Source organism: Labrus bergylta, chromosome 14 (genome assembly GCF_963930695.1).
Source record: "Labrus bergylta chromosome 14, fLabBer1.1, whole genome shotgun sequence".
Taxonomy (NCBI): Eukaryota; Metazoa; Chordata; class Actinopteri; order Labriformes; family Labridae; genus Labrus; species Labrus bergylta.
In genome coordinates, this window is record NC_089208.1 from 8,008,522 (window position 1) to 8,032,839 (window position 24,318).

The window sequence follows — 24,318 nt, forward strand, 5'->3', positions numbered from 1 at the left end:
ATGATATCTGGAGAAAACTTTAATTTAGGACTTATTTAACAGACAGTGTACATTTCCAGCTTTTACTACAGGAATACATTTGATAACAGTATCTTTTCAAAACAAGAATTATAATCAAGGTGAATTATTGTAAATTATATTAAATAATCCTGGAATAACCAACAGTCAATTTTACGGAAATATAAAGTCATTTAAGATGTTATTAGACAAAGTCTTAGTATCTTAAATATTATGAGAAATTAATTATCATTATTTACTTAATAAAAAATGTAGGCCATTTTGGTTGATTGCTCAAAACTACAATATCCATAAGTCTCAGCTTCTGTTGCTATGGAGATATTGACTAGTAAATTACATGTTCCATTGAAGTTCAGTAAAATGTATTTTTAAGCTTTAACTCATTAAAAATAGTGTGAAGCTGTGATTGGTTGTCTGTAGTGAACTGCACCTTGGGAGTCGTAGTGGTCCACTTGCTTTTTGGAGCAGAGGTTCATAAATACTGCTGCTAATCTTTTGTCCTAGTGATTCAGAGTTTTAAAACAAAAATAGAAACAGTACATGAACACACCATTCACTTCATTATGAATAAGGTATTTCTGCATTATTAGGGGGAAAAATAAACCGTTGTTTTTGATAGTAGTCCCTGGTTGACTTCCTTGTCTTTATTATACCCCATAACACATTTTGAGGTGCGACATTTCATCAAACTACAGCAGCAGAACAGGAGAGTTAACAACAATATCAGAAACACCTTAGAAAATATGAAAATCTCTGTACATCCGAGCAAACGCTAACACAAATACATGTCCAAAACAGCACAGGAATAAATGCAGCAGTCTCTGTTTATAGAAAATATATACTGTTATTACAACTTTTTTACAATATCTTTAAACATTTCATCGAAAGTCGGCAGGTTGTAAAGTGAAAGTGATGATTATAGAGCAGCGTTTCCTCTGTGTTTTTTTATTCTTTGATAAATTATTTTCATGTGTTTTGTCACTTAACACCACCAAAAATTAAAATAGAAAACTATTAGATAATAACTTTACTCTAATGAACCTCAGATCCATTATTTTGATTGCAACAGTTATTTAGCCAGTGAATGCATATCATATCATATCAATATGATCTTAGTTAACAGAACAGTTCTCATACAATCTCAGCCAAGACTTAGCAATAGTAAGCTAACTAATTAGGATCTTAACTTTGTTTTTCAACAAGCCAGATCTACCGGTATTCCTTTAGCTAAAACCTCCAATTTACAGATCTTGGCCAAAACCTTAACAAGTTAATTTGTCAATGTCTGCTAAGATACATTAATTGTCAAGAATAAATAACAAATAAAATTTAAGCCAAGACTTAGCCAACTAATAAGTATCTTGGCTAACACATCCATGATAGATTAGCATGCTACAGAGTTATCCCGCAAGCTAATGTTGCTTAGCAAAAGTAGCTCTGACCTGCTAAAATAAAAATGTGTCTAGAAAGCTAAAGTACACAGCCAAATTTTAAATAAGACCCAGTAGACTACTACTGCTATGTTAGCCGAGACACTTGTATGTTAGCTAACTAAGGAACGTCTTTGAGGAGATATACAACTAGTGTACTCTGCATGAGAATTGTGAATTGACCTCTTGGCTGCTAGAAAACTAGTCCTATAGCAAGCTAATGTATATCAGTCAATATTTATCCAACTTAAAAACCTAATTTTAGCTTGCCTTATAACAAAGTTATATCTTAATGAATAATTAGCTATCATTTAGTTGGCCTTATGGTTGTCACAATTCCGAAATTTTAATCTTCAATTTCATATTAGTAGAAAATCTGAAAGGTTGCCAAGCAAACTTTATTATTAATAGCTATTCTATTTGAAACGAGAGCCATTCCTTATTGCGTCACATTTCAGGGGTTAGTCTTTTAGAAAATCACAGAGTGATGTAGTTGAATTTTTCCCCTTTTAGATTGGTTTTCTCACACAAAAACACGGAGGAAGCGCTGCTGAGGTCTGAGGGGTTTGTGGTTGAGTTACAAACGAGTCTGTGATCAGAGGTATCTGGTGAAGTTGATTTCTTCCTGGTCAGTTGCTACAATGGTTTAGAGATAAGGAATGTTGGGAAATCTTTAATATTACCTACAGTGAGTGTTTAGAGATACTAATGTCCATGCATCGTGTCACTGTGGCTTCAACCAAGCTAACAACATTTCTGTTAAATAATATTTATTTTAGAATTTCTGCAAAAGAGTCTCAGTTGTTTCATCCCCCCCCCCCACCACCCCCGGGCAGATTTTCAGTGATTAAAAACCACATCAGCACCAAGACTCCCTCAGAAAGAGCTCCAACACAAAGAAGAGGAGGTTGGCGGTAGAAAAGTAAGGCGCTGGCGGCTAAACGGACTGCAGGAAGAGGGACAGGAGGATTAGTCCTCTATTTCACTGATTTTATCTGAGATTAAGAAAGGTCTGAGGATTAACCGGATTCCAAAGCTCACCTGCTTCCACAGAGGTCACACACTTCCAAAATGTGGCAGACGAGTTTTCAAAATGTCAAAAAGCTGTCAGATACTTTGCTGCTGCAGGGATTAGAACCAGCAACCTCTCACACATTGCACTACTTTACTCATTTAACGAGAGGTGTGTTCACATTATTCAACTTTAATGTAACAGCAGCCTCGACAAACAGAGTCAAGGCCTCTTAAGCTACTATGCAAATGTTTAACTTTTTTCATACCAGTGTATCTTGTGTTGGGGTTGTCATAGTACCAGAATTTTGAACTTCTATGATTCTAGTAAAAAATCAAACAATATTGACACCTGTTTCTATACCACAGAAAAAAATAGAATCAAAATGTAACGGAGCTTGGAAAAAAGTTAATTTATTCCACACATCTGGTGTGTAGAAGTTATCAAAAACATCAGGAAAACTCCCACACACGGTCTAAATTGCACATTTCCAGAATAATTGTACAATTGAGACAGTGTGCATGAGTTTACTTTGACAAGAAATAACCCAAAAGTTGGTGCTTTAATCTTCTATTTTTGTTGTCGGGGTATTAAAACAGATGTCGATACTGTTTGATTTTTACTAGAATCGTATCAAAGTTTAAAATTCTGCAATCATGACAACCCAAATAGACTCAATATAGACTCGACCCGGACTGAAAGCTGCTTATGAGCAGCAAAGAGCAGAATATTGCAAACGCATCTGTCTGACAGGAAGTCTGATAGAGGTGCTGTTTGTTGGAGACGTAGATTTCTTCTTTCCAAGAGAGTAAACTCAGCCTTGCTCAGTGTGAGTCCAGCATGACGGATGGCTGTCAAAGCAGCCGGCCTGATGCCGTTTGCTGGTGGAGATTTTGTCCACTTTTCCTTTAGCGATCGAAGGACAGAGGGACGACCTGTACTGTCCCAACCAGTCGTCAAATACCAAAGAGACATCTCACGGGGCGGAGCAGGTAGGTATCTGTTTGAAAAGCTGTTCAAATGTTTTTTTCCTGCATAACAAATTCCCGCTGTATAAGCTCATGTACACAGCAGTCCCTGTAAAGTCAGAACGAGACAAGAGGGTCAACTTTACACCTTTGTTGCTCTTAAATTGTCCCTCGATCGTGTCTCTCTGTATCTGTCCTCTAAATGCCGCTCCACCCTGTCAGCACATGGAGATAGTGACGTTGATCCCCAGGTTTCCGTTGTCGGCAAACAGATGTGCGATGGAGGTGTCGAAAACCAGGCAGTCACTGTTTATGATGGCAGCGGCCACACCGTCGTGGATGGAGCGCGGCGTGGCCTCCCAGGTGAGCCGCCGTCGATTGCCGTTGAGCTCGAGGCGGTATGCAAAGTTCTCGGCCTGCTTCCTGGTGCCGATGAGCAGCACGACAGCGAAGAACTGCTGGTGACCCTCGTACTTCTCCTGCTTCTCCAGAACCAGCATGAAGTGGTGACTGAAACACGACTGCATCATCACCCAGTCCACTGCGCCAGGCAGGTTGATATCTGTCGCCAAGAACACTATGTCTTCCCCCTGCACAAAGAGAGAGTTTAAGACGGTTATGGAGAATTTATTTTATTCATTTTTTATGACTCACATTCATTGTTTTCCTATTTATTCTCATTATTGAATTGTTTCACTCTTGACGAGTTGGCATCAGTTCCAACAAAATATAATAAATGTATTTGAATTGAGAAATGTTGTGTTTTGTGGTAGGACACTAAATGATGTTCTGTGTCTAAGCAGGCAGTTGAAATAATGCCATCATACACAGCATCATTTTTAAAACCTTAAGCTATCCTTGTGTTGATGAGCAGCGTCTTTTTGTCTTCATAAACAAACACAACAAGATGAAAGAGTATGATGCCGTACTAGCTGCAACTAAGGGCGCACTCCCACTAGGCAATCCGTACCGTGCCCAAGCACGCTTCACCCCTAAGGTCCAGTTTGTTAAGACTAGTGTGAGCGCTCCGATCTGTGCTCAAGCACGGTACACTTCCAAGAGGTGTGCAGTGGCATGGTGTTGACACAAATGTCACGCGGGTACACAGCGTTAACAGCCTTCATTATGGAGAAATCCCAGAGTGTTCTGGCGGTATCCATCTAAAAAGTAGCTGTCATGTGTTGTTCTCCGATGTGCGGACCCGACAGCGCGTTGTTTTTTTTCTTCTCGAGCCCGCCTGTCTTGTAAACTAAGCATGCTTCATGATCACTTCAATACATTATTTGTTGTACTATGAGGTTGTGTACAAGAGGTAACCGTGCTCAGGCCCTGTTAGTCCTGGATCAGTGTGAGTGCAGGCCAGTGGGGGAATGGGGGGGGGGGGGCAATCGTGCTTAAGCTGGGTACAGGACAACTTTGCTATTGTGAGAGCGCCTTAACGCAAACATGTGCTTTGAACTAAATGCTAATTTAAGCATGCTAATATGCTCATCACCATAATAATTCTTATATGCTGATGTGAAAGAAGTATGATGTTTACGACATTCATAGTCTTAGTTAAGTGTGTTACCATGCTTATCTTTTCTAACTGGACCTAACCACAGCTCAGGCTGATAAGTATGTCATTGGTTGACCTGATGGTTGCGCCACAAAAAAAAAAGTTATTCCTATTTACCGTGATATTGATCAGATTTATGATTAGGGGTGGGACAAGATATTGATACGATAACATATTGTCTTCCTGAATTGTGTGTTACATTTATTGAATCACTGGTGCTTAGAATCGAGTTTAAAAAAATGTCACAACTACTTCATGATTCCTCATTCTTGTGCTTACAGCATAAACAAGGCCGTGTGTCCACCTAGAGTTTTTTCCGGGGAGAAAAGAATTGGCTGTGCGCTCGTGTGTGAAGAGTTTGTGGGCAGAGAAGAAAAGCGCTGCAAGTCCCTCCAGTCTCCATAACAACAGTCTTGACAACTGCAACACTTTTTACTGCATGTTTTTGATTTGAGATAGTTTCTTTCCCGATCAGACACGGAGCACAGAGGATGTGGGTAAAAGACACGATCCGTAGGCGTAACACTACGGGGGAATATCATACATATGGAAAAGTGTGCCGTTGATGTCAACAGCGCTTTTCCCAAAAGTGGAAACATTTTCAACTTGAGCTCTCGGACAACTGGAAAAATACGCTGGGCGCTGGGCTTTTTCTCCAGGCCGCAAAGGCTTTCTCCTCATTGAAAACAATGGGAAAAAAATGCTGGCGCTCAGAAAAAAAAAAGCTAGGTGGACACGGGGCCTAAGGGTTTGTTGTACATAAATGAATTTGACATCTCTGATTAAAAAGCGTCTGCTAAATTAATTGTAAGATTATAGAATTACACATAGTAGTTGATGGTGGGTAAAAGTTTAAGAATGAAACATAAAAAGAGTTTAAACTGACACCAAATTGCAGTAAATAAATACAATAATCCTGAACCATATCTTTACAGGAGCCTTTATGTCCTTTAGTTGATGTATCGTATTGTGTCGCATCATATCGTTCTGTGTCCCAGCCTGAGTTCCCCATCACTATTAGTGAACAATAGTATGCTGCCAAGCGCCTGACCTTTATTTTCAGTCAGTAATTCTCTAATAATTATTTAATCGGCAACTTGTCAACAAGATAGTCCTTCTGTCTCCTTTATGGGAGAAAGTCTTTAGAGATAAATCAAGTGAAAACGGCGCTCGTATTTAAGAAGGTGATGAAATGAAGGTAAAGAATTCCTTTCTCCTCTCTATCAATTCAAAGATCTACAATCACTATTGACATCCAGTCTGTTACAATCTACCTGAATTCAAGACTCTTTAATTGGAATAAATATTGACAAACAAAAAAATCTTGTTTAAGTTAAATTGTTCAGCTTTAACATAACTTCCAAAATGATCCTCTTCATGTAGCCCCTAAAGTAACAGTAAACCTGAAACTTGGAGTTGACTGTGTGTGTATTTTCTGACCTGTAGCGTGGTGATGGACTTGTGAGCGTGCATCAGGTGAGGCATGACGGCCTCTAGGGAGCCGTGCCACTTGCAGGTGGCGCCGGGACACGGACAGGTGTACGGCCTGAACTCACACACCTCCTCGTGGTCGGGTTTCTCGCTGTGATGGAGACTGAGCAGGCAGCCGGCCGACGAGTACTGAGGACAGAGAAAGAGAGACAGGAGGAGGGTTAAAGGTACATTTCACTAAAAAAAGTACTGGTATAGAGTACAGCTTACCATGTGGCGGCTGAGTGTGTTAGGTGGTTAAAGTTGGTTGGATTTCAAATTAAGCATGAGTGATATAATCTGCTTTAAAAACACAGTACTGTGTGTTGGAACAGAATGAGCCAAGAATAAGAGACAGTAAGCAGGACCAAACATAAATGACATGAATGACACTTCATGTGTCAATTTGAACGTTCTCCTTCTTTCTCTTGGTGAAATTCATCCAAGCATCCGCACACTGATCTGTTCAAGACTCATTTATAAAGACAGGATTTCAAAAAGGGAACGTGAAACATCAAAAAGAAACAAGCCCAACTTAAAATATATACGCAGTCAAAGGATAATGTATCAGCTTTTTTAAATACTAGAACCAACTGTCCTGAAGTAGGAATGTTAAATAAATGAAGAAATACAAATGAAGACTTAAATACAAATATGTGAATGAAAAAAAATATTATGGAAATAAAAAAAGTAAATATAAAATGTTTTTATAAGGAGACAAACAAAGAAGAAAATAGTAAAAAAGAGTGTTGCTGATTATGATAATAATGAAATAAAAGTGAAATATCTGCAGAAATTAAACACAAATACTAAAAAATAATGAGACTTATTGAAAGCTTTTTAAAATTATTTCCGCATTTATCCTTTTTTCCTATTAATTTTACAGAATAGTTAAATTATATACTTAATTTCTTGTAAATGAATGAGTCTTTGAAATCAATATTTTTTTCTTTTATTTCTTGACTACTTTAATTATCTCTTTTTATAAATGATTATTAAAATGTACTTAGTCATTTGAATCCCTTAATTGCTTTCCCTTTTAAATTGTCAACCAATTTTATATTTTCTTCCCTTTATGTTATTGCACCTCTATGACTCTAAATATTTTTTAAATAGAGCTCTTAATATCCAAACTGAGAGATTCTTTCCACCCTGTACTTCCTGTATTTTCCTCATGTATATCTTCTTTATCTCTGCTTTGTTTCTCCTCCTCTCTCAGTGATCTTTCACTGTGTTTGTATTTTCTCCTGATCTTTCACTGTGTAATAAAATCACCCTCAGAGGTTTTTCTCTACCCCAGTCTTTCAGGAGCAGATTATAAATGAAGCAGCCGAAGCTTTCTCCTCAAATATTCTGAGATGCTGCTGAAGGTCACAGTGATGGGATTCCCCCCCACCCCACCCACCTCCCCCAACCCCCTCCTCTTTTATCCTGAACAGCACCTATAGTTAGAGCAGCCTGCAGCGGAGGGGGAAGTAAATGAGGTGTGAAAACAGCAAGGTGATGAGGAGCTCAGGAAGACAGAGAGACTCCAGGGAGGAAGGACGAGTCGTTAGAGATGCTGTTTGAAGATCAGAGATAGAGAGAGAGAGAGAGAGAGAGAGAGAGAGAGAGAGAGAGAGAGAGAGAGAGAGAGAGAGAGAGAGAGCGAGCATACATAAAGATGAGAAGAGACAGAGAGAGAGTGAGACACGAGAGCGAGCAGAAATTTCAATCAGTTTCCCTTTGATTGCAGCGAGTCTAGAAGATGCCTGCTGATTGGTCCGTTTGTTGTCATGACAGCCTGGCGGAGACCGGATCAAAGAATAACATTTAAATCAAAAAGGCATCCAAAACCCCCCCAAATCCCAGACAGTTTGTTTCAAATGTATCCCTTGAAAAAACAATTACTCCTGTGTAAGACTGCAACTAAGTCTGTGGATGTTTATCAATGAATTGAGAGAATCCTATTATCGCTAAATTGTTGGGTCATACTCGTACTCGGGTTGTCATGATACCAGAATTTCAGACTTCCATAAAAAATTCTAGTCAGAGTCCAACAATAATGAAACCTGCTTTGTTACCACAGCAACAACCATAGAAGTCCTAGGCACCCAATACTGGGGGTAATTTCTCCTCTTCTGGAACAATAGCAGAGATCGAGACCTTTCATCATCCTGGCAGGACAACTCACACATTGATACAAGTTAGTGAGCGATTTTCCAAGCGTACAATGATTGATAATCACCCAAAACAAAGCTGGGTGCATTTGATGCGATGCTCCAGCCTGTGAACGGTTTCCACAATAGTCCAATTTGCAATATCAGCATTTGCCTTGGGGTGACTACACAAGCGTAATAAATAACTGTGGAAAGTCGTTTAGTAAAAGGAACAGAACATGCACACCTTGTTTTCTCAAAAGCCCAGAGTCTTTCAATAAATCTATAACTCCCCCGGTCTCTCTGACTGAACCAGTAAATGTAGAAAGTTCTGTTAATGCAGACATTTGTCATCTGTTGTTTCATCCTACCTGAAAAGAAGATAACCAGTGGAGGGTTGGTGTCATGTGTGTGTTCAGTTTCCTACAACCGTCTCGCCTCTGTGAGCAAGTAGGCTAGCTAGCTAATTAGCTGACAAGCTCATGTAATGGCCATTCCATTTTTTTTTAAATTAAGCCTTTAAAACATCAGCTGCCATCCACTAAAGGGCAAAGTCAAACTAGAAAAAGTTTCTCTGTACCGTGCTGAAGTAGTTAGGCACGTAGCTGACATGATTGACAGGTGGGCGCGATGTCATGGTTCGTCAAGACGCTTAAAAAGCCCGCCTCAGCTCCGGCTCTCAGCCTGTCATTAGGTCGACTGAACGTTTAGGGTGAGACAGCATTTCCAGCATGGCGGCGGCGGCTGCAGATGAGCCTCCGGAAGCCACTGCCCTAACAGATGGCTGACGTCACTCAGGCTGCATCCATTAATATTTACAGTCTATGGTTCTGTCAGTGTAAACGTCAGTTAACCTGATTCTTAAAAAAACTCTTAAGACAGTTAGCTGATAAAAAAAAGGATTTCACCGAGGAGTGACAGTGATAGACTGTTCTCTCTGACAGTGTGATGACAGGATTATCTCCTGGAGGAGCAGCGCAGGATCTGTTTGCGTCCTGGATGAAAGAAAAAATATCCAAATGTGCAGGAGGAAACAAGAGCAGGCAGAAGGAGGATAATATATAATTCTAACCTCTCTCTTTGGTTCTTTTTACACAGACACATTTCTGATTTACAAACACAGAGACACTGACCCACACTCTGCAGACTGGAAAGAAAACAGCTGCAACACATCAGAGACACACAACGACACCTCAGAGAAAGACAACACCCGAAAAAAAACATCGACCTGTACAGCACCAGTGTGGTTCTCTGAAACCTGCAGAGATGCAACCTACAACGTTCAATCCTTCAATGGCTCTATCAGTATAAAGTGTCAGTGATGCGATGAAACAGAGGAGGAAGGTGACACAGCAGCAGTTTCACTGTTCATCTCATTAAATATTCATCAGCTGCAGCCTGCAGGTCAGAAAACAGCAGCAGTAGCTTCCTGAAAAGCAGCAGGATGCAAACAACGACCGCCTTTCCTTTTACACCAAACTGCTGCCTGACTTTGAAGAATGAGAGCAAAAGCCAATTTATAGGCAACATAATGCAGTATTTTAGTCATAGGTGTGTTTACAAATGTTTTAAAATCATCAAGAGTAGGGTTGACACGACACCAGAATTCAAACTTCATTATTATGATGAACCTTCTCTACGACTCCCATTTGTTGTTGCTGCAGGGTAACCCTATTAAAAAAGGTCATACAAAATGTATACCACTGCAATGAAAAATCCCAAACAATATTGGATCATTTCTTGTTTTTAAGTGCTAAGAAATGCAGGCAAACTCCTGAACACTGTCTGAATTGCACCGACATATTGCATGTGGGGCGGCTGATCGAGGGTTCGATCCCCAGCTGGGCAACATGTCCGATGTGTCCTTGGGCAAGACACGGTGTATGAATGGGATTAGTTACTTCTGATGGATGATACTGCATAGCGACCACTACCATCAGTGTGTGAATGGGTGGGTGTGACCTGTGGTGTAAAAGCACTTTGAGTAGTCAGAAGACTAGAAAAGTGCTGTATGAGCTCAAGTCCATTTATCATATTGGGAAAACACTGCCAGTGATTTTATACAATTCAGACAGTGCTCTCTCCGTGCACAAGGCAGCATTTGTTCAAAATATAACCGAAGAAAGTTATTTTAAAGCATCAGTACTTTATAATACTTGATATTAAGATAATGGAGATTATGATTTTGATAACAAAAACGTCTTTGTTATATATATATATAACAGGCCCTGTATATTCACCACGCATTAGTGAAACAGGCTGTAATGACTGCAACACAATCCTTCCCCCCCCCCCCCCCAACAGGCTCATAGTTAGTCAGTCAAGGTCAAGTTGCAGGACTAGCAGCAATGGAAACTCTTACCAGCCTCAAAATGATAAACTCCAAGACACTTGTATTGGGCAATTTCTTGCTTTCCATTTTCAAAGACATTCTGAGGAAACTCATGCACATTGTCAAAACTGTAAAAAAAACAAAAGTTGCCAATGTATTAGGGTAATATAGACCACTCTTGAAGTTGCTTTTGACAAAAAATCAGATTATTATTATTTTTTTTTTTAAGCTTCAGTAACTTTTATTACCATCGATCATTAAAAGAATACAGATTGTTTCTCTTTACGCGTGATATCAAAGTATCAAACATTTTGACGACCTTACACTCATCTAACCTTAATGTCATATTAAACAAAACAATTTGAAAAAGACACAAAAGTCTTAGCTGCAAATAGAACAAAGCCCCCAGCTATAATAGCATCGTTTATGGTGTGTTTTAACAGGATTGTGCAAACAACTTTCTCCTGAGTCTGCTTTTAAATCCTGAACAGAGACCGAATGTAATAAACATTGAAATGACTGGTTTTTTTAAAGAACAGTGGCCCAGATACGGAGTTATGGTGTTAAAATAGACTTCTCTCTGGAGACACACTTTTCAAATGACTTCACACATTCCTCTTCCTGACACACCTGATATCAAACAACCCGAGTCGAGCTAAAATAGCTCAAAGCTGGATCAGTTTGGTTTAAAGCTCAAACAATAAAGACACACACAAACCTGTCCTTAAAACACACTCACACTTCTTTGGATCCATTATATACCTTTGCAATAAACCAGCTGTGCACACATGCAGCATGTTTAACCAAAAGTTAAACATCTGCAGAATGATGTCACCTTTAACCAGAACAGAAATACAAACCTGAACCAGCTCACACCAGATTCATCAGAGTAGCAAGAAAAACACTCTGCAGAGCCGAGATCAATACCAATCAAGCTAAAAGCACTGTGTGTGTGTGTGTGTGTGTGTGTGTGTGTGTCTGTGTGTGGTGAGGCCACTTGGTAAATGGGTTAGAAGTAAAAAAGATTCCCTCCATCACGCTCAAGTTCAGAGCGGTTTAATTTGATCTTTGGGGGGGAAATCAGTCGAGTCAATTTGTTTCAGATCAATACTCCAATTCATCGGAGGATTTGAACAGATGAAGTCAGGTCCCAGGATTATGGTAGTAGAAATATGGCGCCTCTTTTATTCCCACTCTGAACGTCTCTTAGTACTTGGGTTGAGCTGTACTTTCTCCCAGGAGAAGGAGAAAAAGGGTTACGCAAACTTGTGTTAAAATATAAAATATGCTATATATATATATAATAAAATGAATCATCTGTGAATAAAGTCTGTAAATATGACTTTTTTAAATAAGAATCAGTGGTTAAATCAGCTGAGAGGCGCCAGAGGCTTAACCCTGATGTTCTTTCAAGATATGCTTCCTTTGAAAAATCCTATCATAGCATTAAATGATAACAGATGCTATGATATCAGAATCTCCTATTAAACAATTCTGCCATAGCAGAAAACTTTATATTAAGTCACTTCACTCGATATGAATTATCAGAGTATGGGGAGCAATTTTTGGTGATGGACCCCCTTATCAAACAATCACTTTAAAATACCACATTTGCACTGTCAGGAAAAGGAAGCAAGTTTTGATTTGTCAGGAAGCATATTTCAAAAGAGGAATAGCACCTATGAAAAAATGCTCCCCGTACTGCACAGAGCTGCTTGGTAGCACTATTTGTTAGGATCCGGCACATAACGCACACACCTCGGCCACATGTGTGGAGATGGACAGGGTCGTTTACACAGCACAGGACAGGTATGTCTTTTTTTTCTTTCTTTTTTTTAAAATCTGCATGAGTTGCTCTTTCTGGTTCGTTACAGGAAGGGGGCTTTATTATAAAAAATGGAACATCTGTAAGGACTCCACTACAAAATGAAACAGAAAAAGTGCCTCTCCCCATCCCGTTCATCATGGACAGAATCAAGCTCCGTCAGGATGAGAGCGCACAGTGCAGCACAGAGAGGAGATACTGACGGCTCAACTCCACAATCCATAAAGCCCATATGGCTCGGTGCAGATTGCTCCTATTACAAATGTTTGGGCTTTAATATCCTAAACATAATGTATTTTATGAACTGGAGCCTGAGACGGATAGCAGATGCTTGCAGAAAGTTGTTTAGGTCAGGTTTTACAGGTTTTATCATTGTTTACCAAAACAGCTTTAACCTTTAATATTCAAAAATGACTTCAGAGATTTGAAATACCTAAAGAGAAGTATGCATAAGTATGTAGCTTAATTGAATAATCTGAGATACGATTAAAAGTGATGAAGCCAAATTTCATTCCAACATACAATGACAGTAACTCTGTTTCCATGTTTACAATATTCGCTGTTTACATGGCGTAAGAGAATTTATATTCTGCTTACATCCAAGCTTACATGCAAAGTCATGATAAAAACTGCTTTGTTTGTACAAAGTTGCTGCCAATGAAATCAAACATGATCTGCTCCGTCTTTGTGTTAAACCAGCGAATGCACCTCATCCACACGGACTACTGGGCATTTCTTTTCCTGCATAAGAAAAACAATGACGCTGTGACATCACACATCAGAGAGTTTGACAAAAGAAAACGTTTTAAGGATTCAAAAACATCCTGTTTGGCAGCAACAAATCCACCACAGAACGAGAATTACAGACACCTCAGCAGTTTTGAACCTGAACTCACCTGACTGCCGGGCAGCGGTTTGGTGCGGCCTACAGGTCGACCGGCTCTGCCTTTGACCTCTGATCCCTGTTGTTGTTGTTGTTGTTGTTGTTGTTGTTGTTGTTGTCCTGTGTTAGCGGTTAGCCCTGCGGCGCTACTCGCACCAACTCCGTGGTGACGATGCCAGCCCAGCAGGCAGCGCCACTGAGCCAGCTCCCTGAGGAGAGGCAGGCAGGAGGCCGGACACAGCATCGAATACACACACACTGCTGACAAACACACACAGACACACACACACACACACACACAGGCCTGATTACTTACAAACTTTCAGTCCAGAAACCAGCAGAGAGATGACTCATTCTCCCACAGAGCTTTATTTAAAAAAATAGATAAATTGAACTTCTCTATGTTCAGAGAATAAATGACTCTCTACTTTGACAGCAGCTCCACCTAATCTTAATTGTACGGCTTAAACAAAGAGTTACTTTCACATTGATTTATCTGGCTTTTTTTTTTTTTTTTAATCTAATTACAGATAATAATGAAACAGAAAATATTCAAAAAGTAGGAATTCAACAACACACTCAACTCAAGATACGATACATATCCTGATTTTTGTTTCAGGATATGATTTTAACATGATTATTTAAGATTTTCTAATTTTGATCATTTTTTAATGTTGAGAACATGTAGTTACTAAAAGTTTTCAACGTTCTCGTATTCACAACCAGAGAGCCCAATGTTCAATATAATGACAAGCAGGTCATCTGGGGTTCACAACACGAGGAGAAACAGCCCTGAAAGAGGCCTGGTACTTGGTGGCTTGTTTCGCACACACACACACACACACACACACACACACACACACACACTTCAGCTCGCGATTAATGACAGATTTACAGTTTACAGTAAATCTCTACACGGCACTGTTGCCAGCAAAGCCCTACAAGACAACCAGCAGCAAATGCCACTGCCACATCACCGGCTCATTCAGTCAAAGGTGGGCGGTGGTTGCCAGGGCTGAATGAGGAATACTGGCAGCTCACGGAGGACGCAGCGCCAGTGTGTACAGCAACGAAGTGTAACACAACAGCAATGTCAGCTTAGACTGATCTCCGTCAGTAACACTTAACCCATCACAATAGTGCCCATAAATATACAACTTGGGGCGGCTGTGGCTCAGTTGGTAGAGTCATCGCCTTTAAACCGAAAGCGGCGGTGTATGAATGGATTAGTACTTACTCTCTGATGTACGTCGCTTTGGATAAAAAGGGTCTGCTAAGTGAATTGTAACATTGTAACATTAAACATTGTAACGACTCATGTGGAGGAAGGAAGACTGTGCACGAGTGCAATTCAAGAATGAAGTCCAATCCTCCCAGACGAAGCGACTGATGGCGAGAGCAGTAGCCTCACGTTGACTTGTTATATTTCAGTTTGCAACTTTTGCTTCAGTACATTCTCCATTCTTTCCAAAGCATTTGGTTTAAAGCAAGCTGTGGCTGATAATTAATTTAAAAAAAACGGAAGATCGAGTCCAGCCAGTTGACATCTTCCTCAACACAAGCAAGTATTTTAACACCTGCACAGCCACTGGATGCAGAATCTAAGCTGGGAGAGCTGGGAGAGCCGTTACTAGAAAAAAAGCTCATTAGAATCATCTTAATCTGAAAGTGATGTTTTCAAATAGTTTGGTTTGTGTGCATAGTTCCACATTATAATTAATTTATTATGATTTGTATTAATGTACAATTGAGGGGCTTTAGTTTGCTAAATATTTACACCAAGGTTCTCGGTAATATGAAATTCATTATGGGCCTCAAAGCTTAATCTGCATTTAAGATATCTTTCAAATAAAGTTTTAAAGTATATTAAATTATTTCGGACAAAGTTATTCAAAAGACTTACAACCACACCTGTCACAATGTCTCTGATTGAAATTGTTTTTGAACCTGTAGTTTCTTGTGTAGTTTCTGGCGCAGACTTTAAAGTTACATTTGGATGTATTGGAGTTGTTTGTCCCTCTCCGCTCTCCGTACATCCTCAGACAGAGAGGAGGAGTGAAACAGACATGGGTCTTTTGGTCAGCAGCTGTTCAGACAGACCGCTGAGCCACGTGGAGATCAAATATCAAGAGATAAAAAAACTCAGCTCAACCAGAGGCTGCATGAAGGACCGGCTTCAGTTTCTGAAAAATACATGAAAGTGACTTCAAGTTTAGTGAAGGTTGAGTCACAAATAACTTCAGGGGAAAATGACCTAAACTACAGTCAGACACCATATTCATGAAGATAAAAATAGCAGCAGTATCCAACCACATTGTTCGACAGTGCTGCATCTTTTTATGAGCAGTGTAACAATATGACTAGCTTACTCTTCATCTCCACAGAAACATGAAGTCATATTTATAGTTGGAAAAATGTATTTCTGTGATGTCACCCAGTTTCTGGAAATCATCTCCACTTTTAAAAAAAATAATCTTTGTTCTAAATTTGAGTGTTGAATTAACAAGGTGTACAAGCTGTTTCAACATATTAAAGATGGTGATCGTCCTACAGTGACCTACGTACATGTTAATATTTATTAAGGACATTTATTCAGTTATTTTATATGTAATCTTTTATGTGAATTATGCAGGAATTTTTGATGAAAAGGACCAAGCAGCACCCTTGACAAAAGAAGCCAATGCTGAAGTGTAAATAACTCTAAATCATAAAACAGTCATATTCTGTTTACCCATCTTATTGGCAGAATATGTATTCAAAGGCAACCATACAGATGGGGAAAAAAATCCTTACTCATTTTATGCACAGTAAGGTGATTGGATCGAGATTTACTGTTGTAGGGTTGTCATGATGCCAGACTTTTAAACTGTGATATGCTACGAGTAAAAATCAAACCTTTTTCGATTCAATAGTAACAAAAAACAGAAGTCCTAAGCACCCAATAAAGGGTCATTTCTTTGTTTCAATAACACAAATTTGCGAGAATCTCCTGCAGTGTCTGAACTGCATAAATACTTTGGCAATGAAACGTTGCCAGGATTTATGCAATTTAGACAGTGTGCAGAAGTTTTACTGCAATTTCTGATGGATTCATTCCTCTCCGACGCCCCTGTCTTACAAACTAGATGTAGCTTAATTGAAGCTTTAGTACTTTTGATACTGTCGACCATTAAAATAACGGAGATTTTATCCTTTATACCAACACGTAGTATCGAAAAATTGAAAATGTCAAAAATGTTAACTGCTGATTATTTGATTAAATGTCGATAAAGTGTAAGGACTATTTTTTTTTAAAGCCCCAGGGTTGGTAGTCACATCTAACAGTTATTTTGTGTTTCATTAGTTTATGTACAGCGGAGCTGCAATGATTAATCAAACAGTTGTCATGTTTGGCTTCTTTTCCTCCTCTGATACTCAACTAAATATCTATGAGACTTTGTCCAAAATTAGGGGTAAAAAAACGATCTACCTTACTTAAAGTATAGTATACAGTTTATTGTTTCTTAACTTAGTATTGTTCTTCGTGTTTTATCAACAGTCTTATTGTAAAAGGCTTTGTCCACAATACACAGATTTGCTTTCTGTCTGTTACACTGAAGTAAACATCTGAATTGGATTTCTGATTTACCGTAACGAGACAAATGAAGGTGTCACGATAAACATTTCCCTTCTTTTAAACCAGTAACTTGTGATTATATTGGCAGATATAGATATAGGAAGATAACTTCTTAGACACAAATTAATATCCAGTCACACTCACTTCACTTTAAACAAGGAGTCCATTCATTGAATATGATCCACAGACATACATTAATGTTTACCCCCGGCAAAACAAAAACCAATCACACACACACACACACACACACACACACGTACCAGCTCCTGTTGGTGAATGTAAACGGACGCAGCAGTAATGCAGCTGAACCTCGCTCGCCCCTCTCTCTCTCTCTCCTGCCGCAGCAGCAGAAGAAGAAAAAAAAACAACAACAAACTGTGTTCTTCTTCTATGGTGAAAAAAGGCACAAACACACACACACACACACACACACACACACACACACACAAGCTGACTGACACAGATCTCAGGGACGGAACAAATACCGACACACTCTCTCTCAAGCTATGTGGCGTTTCTCCGTCCAACCAGCGGTGAATATCAGCAACACACACACACACACTCTCTCTCTCTCTCTCTCTCTCTCTCTCTCTCTGTCAGTAAATGTCTCTCATCCGCTCTCCTCCTCTCTCTGACTGAGCAGCAGGAAAACATTCACCCTCCAACCAACCGCACAGTACCGTCACAAGACGCTGCTGCAGCACACACACGTGAACACACACAGACGCACAGAAATCAAAAACACACACGCAGAAACACACACAGTGGGGGCGGGGAGAAAGAAGGCTGAGAGAGAGAGAGAGAGAGAGAGAGAATAAAAGGAGAGTATCACTCAGCCGAGTATGATCCTCCTCCTCCCAGCATCTGTCAACTCCCCCCCAACACACACACACAAATACACACACACAGACAGGCAAGCAGACCTGCAAGAAACACATACACCTTCACACACACATACAGTAATACACACATTTTTTTTTCTCTTCTCCTTTCAAATTTGCTGTGTGCTTAGATCACACATTGTACCTGTCCGTCTATGTATATATTTGTTTCTGCGTGTGTGTATATATGTGTGTGAGTATACAGTATATATATATATATATATATATATATATATGACAGCTGCTGAGAGAAGCAGCTACCCCCCCCCCCCCCCCCCCCCGTTTTTTTTACATTGACACACAAAAGAGAATGTGTCTTTTCCCTCAACTGAAAAACTGAGCATCATGAAAACATAATTCACAAACACATAAACACAAATCTCACCTCATCTGATGGAGATTGGGTTGTTTAAACATCCGCTGACACCTTTATCTATTAATGAGTGTGCCTTTAAATACAACAAGCCATCAGGACAAATCTCAGGATTCAATGTCCTGGAAGTACAAAAGTCTATGAGTCAAGAGATTTGCATGGCTTGAGTTTTTTTCTTTAGTGCAGACGTTGGGTTTTCTGATGTCCGTTCACTTAAAATGAAGAATGTGCGACTTTTTGATCCAGTAGATGTCGCCCTTGAGCCCCGGCATGAAACCAATACAAACTGCTGTTTGGCTACACCTCCACCACACTGAAGCCTCCGCTCTCCTACAGCGACACAACTCCAACCCCTCTCCCATCGCGTTTGCACAAAAGGAGTTACCAAGTTGGATCGCACCATAATTAAGCACTAAGTGCAAGTGTGGGACAATATTGTCCTTGTCTCGAGCTGCACTGTTGTGTTAGCAGGCTAATGGTAGATCTCTTTAGTTTGCTCGTAGCTGCACATTGCAATTGTTCTGCTTGCAACCTTTCTGAACCGGTTGGCTCCACCCATAAAACACTGAGCACAAACAGAAAAATGGTCAGTTACCGGCTGGGTTCACTAAAGGTGGGGGAAAAAAAATATTTATCTAAAAATCGACATTCTTCTCTTCAGAGATTTTCAATAGATTCATAACTTCCGTTTTTTTTTTGGGGGCTAATCAGTAACTCCTTGCTAAGTGCTAAGGCTAGCTCTTTAACTCTGTATAATGAATGGAGCAACAAGCAATTCAGCCAGTCTCACAGATGACTGGAGGAGATCGTGAAGCATGTACTAATTCATATATAGACTTTGAATCCATGGATCAATGGATCAATGAATCCAGAATCGTTTAGAAACGAAAATCGATGCTGAATCGAATCGTGACCCCAAGAATCGGAATTGAATCGTGAGACACACACAAGGATTCCCAGCCCTTGGGTTGTTCACACATCGATTCACTCCGACTTCTTACAGACTTTTTTAACGGGGGCAGTAGGAAAAAGTCACATTTAAGTCGGGGGAACAGATTCAGACATTTGTGGTCACACATGCGGAATAATCGGGTAGAGTTTGGGAATTTTCAGGTGTGCAAGAACTGGTTTAAAAAATGTTTGCTTCAGTAATGCTGATACCTGCTTATTTAGAAAACAAATGTAAATGTCAAAGAATCGATCTCGTGGTTATTCATTGGGATCATTTCTCCACAGAAGACAAAGTAAGGAACAGAAACACTGAGATGGAGCGACTATATTCAATTCATAAATATTCCTTTTCCCCTCTGGTAGAGAACAGGCTTTATATACAGCACTAGTGCATCATTATTACATGATAGTGAATATTATAGCCACAGTAGTTCTATAGTTTTATATACATTTATTCAGATAAAGAGTCTGAATGATGTATCTATAATAATGACTGTATTTGTAGTGGCTATTTGTCCAAAACAACAAAAAAAATCTAAATAAACTAATATCAAAAATAATCAAATGACCACTGATGCACCGTGAGGGATGTAATGTACGCAAGCAAAAGAAATCCAATGTCCATGCAGGAGCTGCGGTATTTTGCTGGTTTATTTGATGAAAACAAAGAAAAGAACAAAGAAAATCGTGGCTCCCGCTGCCTCTCTTGACCTGGTAAAAAAACAATAGGCCCACCCAGGTGCATGCTGGTCCTCTACCTGCCGCTTACTTAAATAATCTCCGGTGCCCACAGTATTACCCAAATACCTAACTAAACTAAATTTACTAAACAAATAACTAGCAAAAAAGAAAACGTTACCCAAAATCTTTTCTAAATAAAGAAAACGTGTAGAATAATGAAATAAACAACACCACCCAAATATTAGTAAACTAAATACAAAAACTAATTCTATGCCCAATTAAATAGCTCCAACAATATTCAAAGCTCGCTGTTAATGTGCCTCATGGTGTGACACATTTGTTTATTTCTGTCTTCTGTGTATAATCTTTTCCTTCACTGTATGTGATATTCATTTTTAATTTATCAGACAATAAAACTGTTGTATAGTTGAACTACACTCACCATGCAGAACTAGCCAACAACACGTCACTGGAAACCCGTTTCTGTAAAAGATCTGCAGCTGTGTCACGAGCTTCAGGTGACTATTAATAAGTGAAGAGTGTGACAAGATATTCTGAAGGTTTGTAGCCTTAATATAAAGAAAAGGTCTGACTGAAACCCTACAAAGTGGAATTTCTCGAAGTTGGACTTAACACACCTAGATAATGTGGTTTGGATTCTATTTACTCTTCAATTTGAACTTCAACTCTACTGTCCCCTAGAGGTCGCCAGGTCAAAACAAGAAACATAGAAAACACAAGCACATAGACTCAGACTTTCTAAACAACATAAAATCATTGAAAACATGCTAGAGTACATCAAGGAACAACAGAAAACAAAGAACATAAAATGTCCATAAAACAACTCTGGCTATATTTATGCCTTAATCAGACCCAAACATTCTGTGCATGCCCCGAGTTCCTGTGCCAGGCTTTGACCCGGGAGTCGAACAGCCTTAATGTGTAGTAAAGCAGAAGTCCCGTTGTTGACTTCCTCTGAATATCACCAGCGTACGTCGCATTTGAACCAAAAGTCAAGTGTAGAGAATGTACAAAATGAGCAGAGTTGTAAAGATGTTTTCACCGTTCAACGTACAACCAGTCCGCAGCTTGATTACTTGTTAGCAGGGTCCACCGGAAGACGGTCCAATAGTAACAAGCTGAAAGGTGGCACATCACCAGTAAATCTGGTGGAGTTGGACATATGTCCGTCATTAAATCAATTTTCCCCAGGTGCTTGTATCCTGAGACAAGGAAAATAGTCCAAATAAATGACCTAATCGAGCTTGACTTGTCATTGCGTGTAAACTTTCTGACTGATGGAGAGTTCAGTAAACGATGGGATTACGATGGGATTGGATTAACATAACTCATGGCCTGTTATGTTGGACACATTTTGGAATTTTGTGATGTAGCGCTACATGCAGGTGTTTGCACTTTGTGGTAAACACAGAAGTGATTGCAGTTTGTTCTGAATGCATTGGCAAATAGGAGAAGGGGAATCTCCATTACTTAGAAATGAGATCACGTGTATGTTTGAATCAAGATTTTTCACGATTAATCAACTATCAGTTTAAAACGTTTAATCAGGAGGACTTCATCCTGAGCACAACTTAAACGGTTCTTTGTCTGACATAAAAAACACTGTACAACATAACCGTCCTACATGCAACCAGCCAATTTGCCAAAACATGAAAGATATGCAACAGACTACATATTTGACATTGACAACATGACTTTTCACAAGTTAGCCGTGTGTTTTCCAACGATCTGACACCCTCTGATTCTGTGCCCTGAATATAAATCTGTGCAAATGTAACAAGGAAATCAATAACACAGGTGGGTGTTCAGATGTACACACAGAGGGGAGAACACTACACAGCTTTACTACAAAACAACCCACATTTATGTCTTTAACTGTCAAACATCTGGATCAATCATCAGACACCTCGGGAGAAGTCTCACAACAAAGGCTGATGGGTAAATTGAACACACTAAAACACACACAGAGCACAACAGCAGGGTGTAAAGCACAAACACGGCTGCAGGTAGGCTGTGAATGTGTGTGTATGAATGCAGATGAGTTCTTCAGGGTTTGAAATGTAAATGAAGAAGAACAGCAGCTCGATAACATGACTGACATTTGAAATTAAAGACAGAAGAGAAATGAACTGACCTGCAAGCCTGATTTTATGTTCTGGGATCAGATTTAATCTGAAAAGAGGCCCGGCATCTTAATCGCACCTGTGTGGACCTGAAACTCTAATTCTCACGGATGGAAATTTGCAAGAAAAGCATCTGAGTTAAAGTTAAAGAAACAGACTGTAATTTACAGCCTGTAAACTGTGGCATTAAGGTTGTCAAAAATGTATAAAGACACGTCTCAATACTAAGACAATCTCAGATTTTAAATAATCGATAGAATCGTAAAGTTTACTACAGTCTGCAGCTAGCAAAAGAAAGAGTTCAGCATCACAAGTCAGCAAATACAGATGTTTGTCTCGTCCTCCTGGTGTCTCATAAAGACACAAAAGTTCTGTCATTGTCTCTTACAAACAGACAGGAAGTAGAGGAAGTGACACAGGAGTGTCATCTCAGTGTCAGGAGTCAAGGTGTGTAGGAGGAGGAGATTCTTTGGTTATTAAAAACAAGAACTTGTTGTTGACTTCTATTATTGTTGCCATGGTTTTCGAAACAGGAATACGGTTCATTAGATTATTTCTGTAATAATCATATTATTGAAGTTCAGCATATGTGAGCAATATAGACAATTGTCTCTCTCTTTCGCTTGTGGCAGCGCTCAGTCAGAAAATATGACTGAAGGTCTCAAGTGTTTAAAAAGCGATGTTGCTTTTTGATACTAAACAGTATAGATCATTAAAATTAAAGGAGATTGAATCATTTTCAAACGCAAAGTGTCAAAAAGTATCAAATTGCACAAATATGTTAGCAATCCTTGTCAATGTATTTGTACAATTCAGACAGTACAGGAGTTTGCCCGCAATTATTGACAATTAAAATAAATAAATGACCCAATGTTTTTTACAATATAGTTTTTTTAAATGATCAAAAAGTTAAACTCCTGCACACTAGTATTTGTTATTCTCATGCCAAGAGTTTTCTAAATCTCCTATACTTTTCAGTACGATCCCAAGTAAACTGAGATTGTGTCATTTCAAAAATCAATCTGGAGTCGATCTGAGTAAGGACATTTTCTGACAACCTTAACAAGCAGTATCACATAACACTTGTAAACACATTTTTAATTCTCTACAAAGTGCTGTGAGGACCTTAGCTTCAAGTCCTTTATTATTTCATGTAGGAACATGAAATAATAAAGTATTGTATTATTATCAGTATCTAATATGTCAGTAGTCATAACACATAACACATTGACTCGTACAAACTACTCTTGTAATGTCCCTTTGTGTTGAGAGAAGAAGAAGGGGAAGATGATGAGCACATTAGACAGATTGTTTTGGTTCCTGAGATACCCCTGTGACGTAACACAACTGTCAGCTAGCTCACCGCGGGATGAGGAAGTAGCGTGAAAAGTAGACAGAAGTGAGAAGTTAGCTCGTGTTCGTGTCGGTCCTCTGTGAGAGCGGGGGACCAGGTGAGTGTGTGTGTGTGTGTGCGGGGTTTTACCTTGCAGGGGAACGGCAGCGTGGAGGCCACCTTCTCCATGGCCAGGTTTCGGATGCTCGGGGTGAGCGGGCCTCGGCAGGTCGGACAGCAGCTCAGCTTCTGGCGGCACTGGTTGCACACCAGGTGACCCGCCTGGCACTGCAGGATGGGCGGCAGGACGTAGTCGAAGCATACCGGGCACTCGAACAGCGCCGTGAGCTCCGGAGACTGCCCGGGCAGGCCGGCCGAGCTCAGGGACACAGCGGAGGAAGGGGTGACAGACCCCGACCCGGCCACAGAGCCCACACCGGCGGCTGCTGCCGCTGCGGCGGCCGCGGCTGCTGCTGCTGCGGCGGCGGCGGCTGCAGAGCTTCCCGATCCCCCGTGTTTCCCTCCGCCTGGTTTCCCGGCCCCGAGTCCTCCTCCTCCTCCTCCGGCTCCGGCTCCGGCTGAGGACGGGCGGCTCATGGCTTCCAGATGCGGTCCGTTTCCTGTAAACTGTCGATCGGGCGGTAACGTCATCTACTGTTTACTACCGGACCTCGCTCCCGGCCCCCGGAGACACAACATGGCGGC

The 24,318-nt window shown here is 40.0% G+C and overlaps 1 protein-coding gene across 1 annotated transcript; it reads right to left on the minus strand.

Annotated features, from left to right (window-relative positions):
* Position 1: 1 nt before the first annotated feature.
* Positions 2-24,318, minus strand: siah2l (seven in absentia homolog 2 (Drosophila)-like). Its single transcript, XM_020648922.3, has 3 exons — positions 23,764-24,318; positions 6,427-6,606; positions 2-4,018 (listed from the first exon to the last, which is right to left on the minus strand). The coding sequence occupies exons 1-3, from the start codon at positions 24,262-24,264 to the stop codon at positions 3,647-3,649; spliced, it is 1,053 nt and encodes a 350-aa protein (XP_020504578.1). The 5' UTR covers positions 24,265-24,318; the 3' UTR covers positions 2-3,646.

Excerpts from the sequence above, each read along its gene's own strand:
- siah2l (XM_020648922.3), bottom strand. The coding sequence starts at position 24,264 with ATGACGTTACCGCCCGATCGACAGTTTACAGGAAACGGACCGCATCTG. Across the intron at positions 6,607-23,763 it reads CGCTGCCGTTCCCCTGCAAG|TACTCGTCGGCCGGCTGCCT; the intron begins GTAAAACCCCGC and ends CTCTGTCCTCAG. Across the intron at positions 4,019-6,426 it reads AGTCCATCACCACGCTACAG|GGGGAAGACATAGTGTTCTT; the intron begins GTCAGAAAATAC and ends CTCTTTGTGCAG.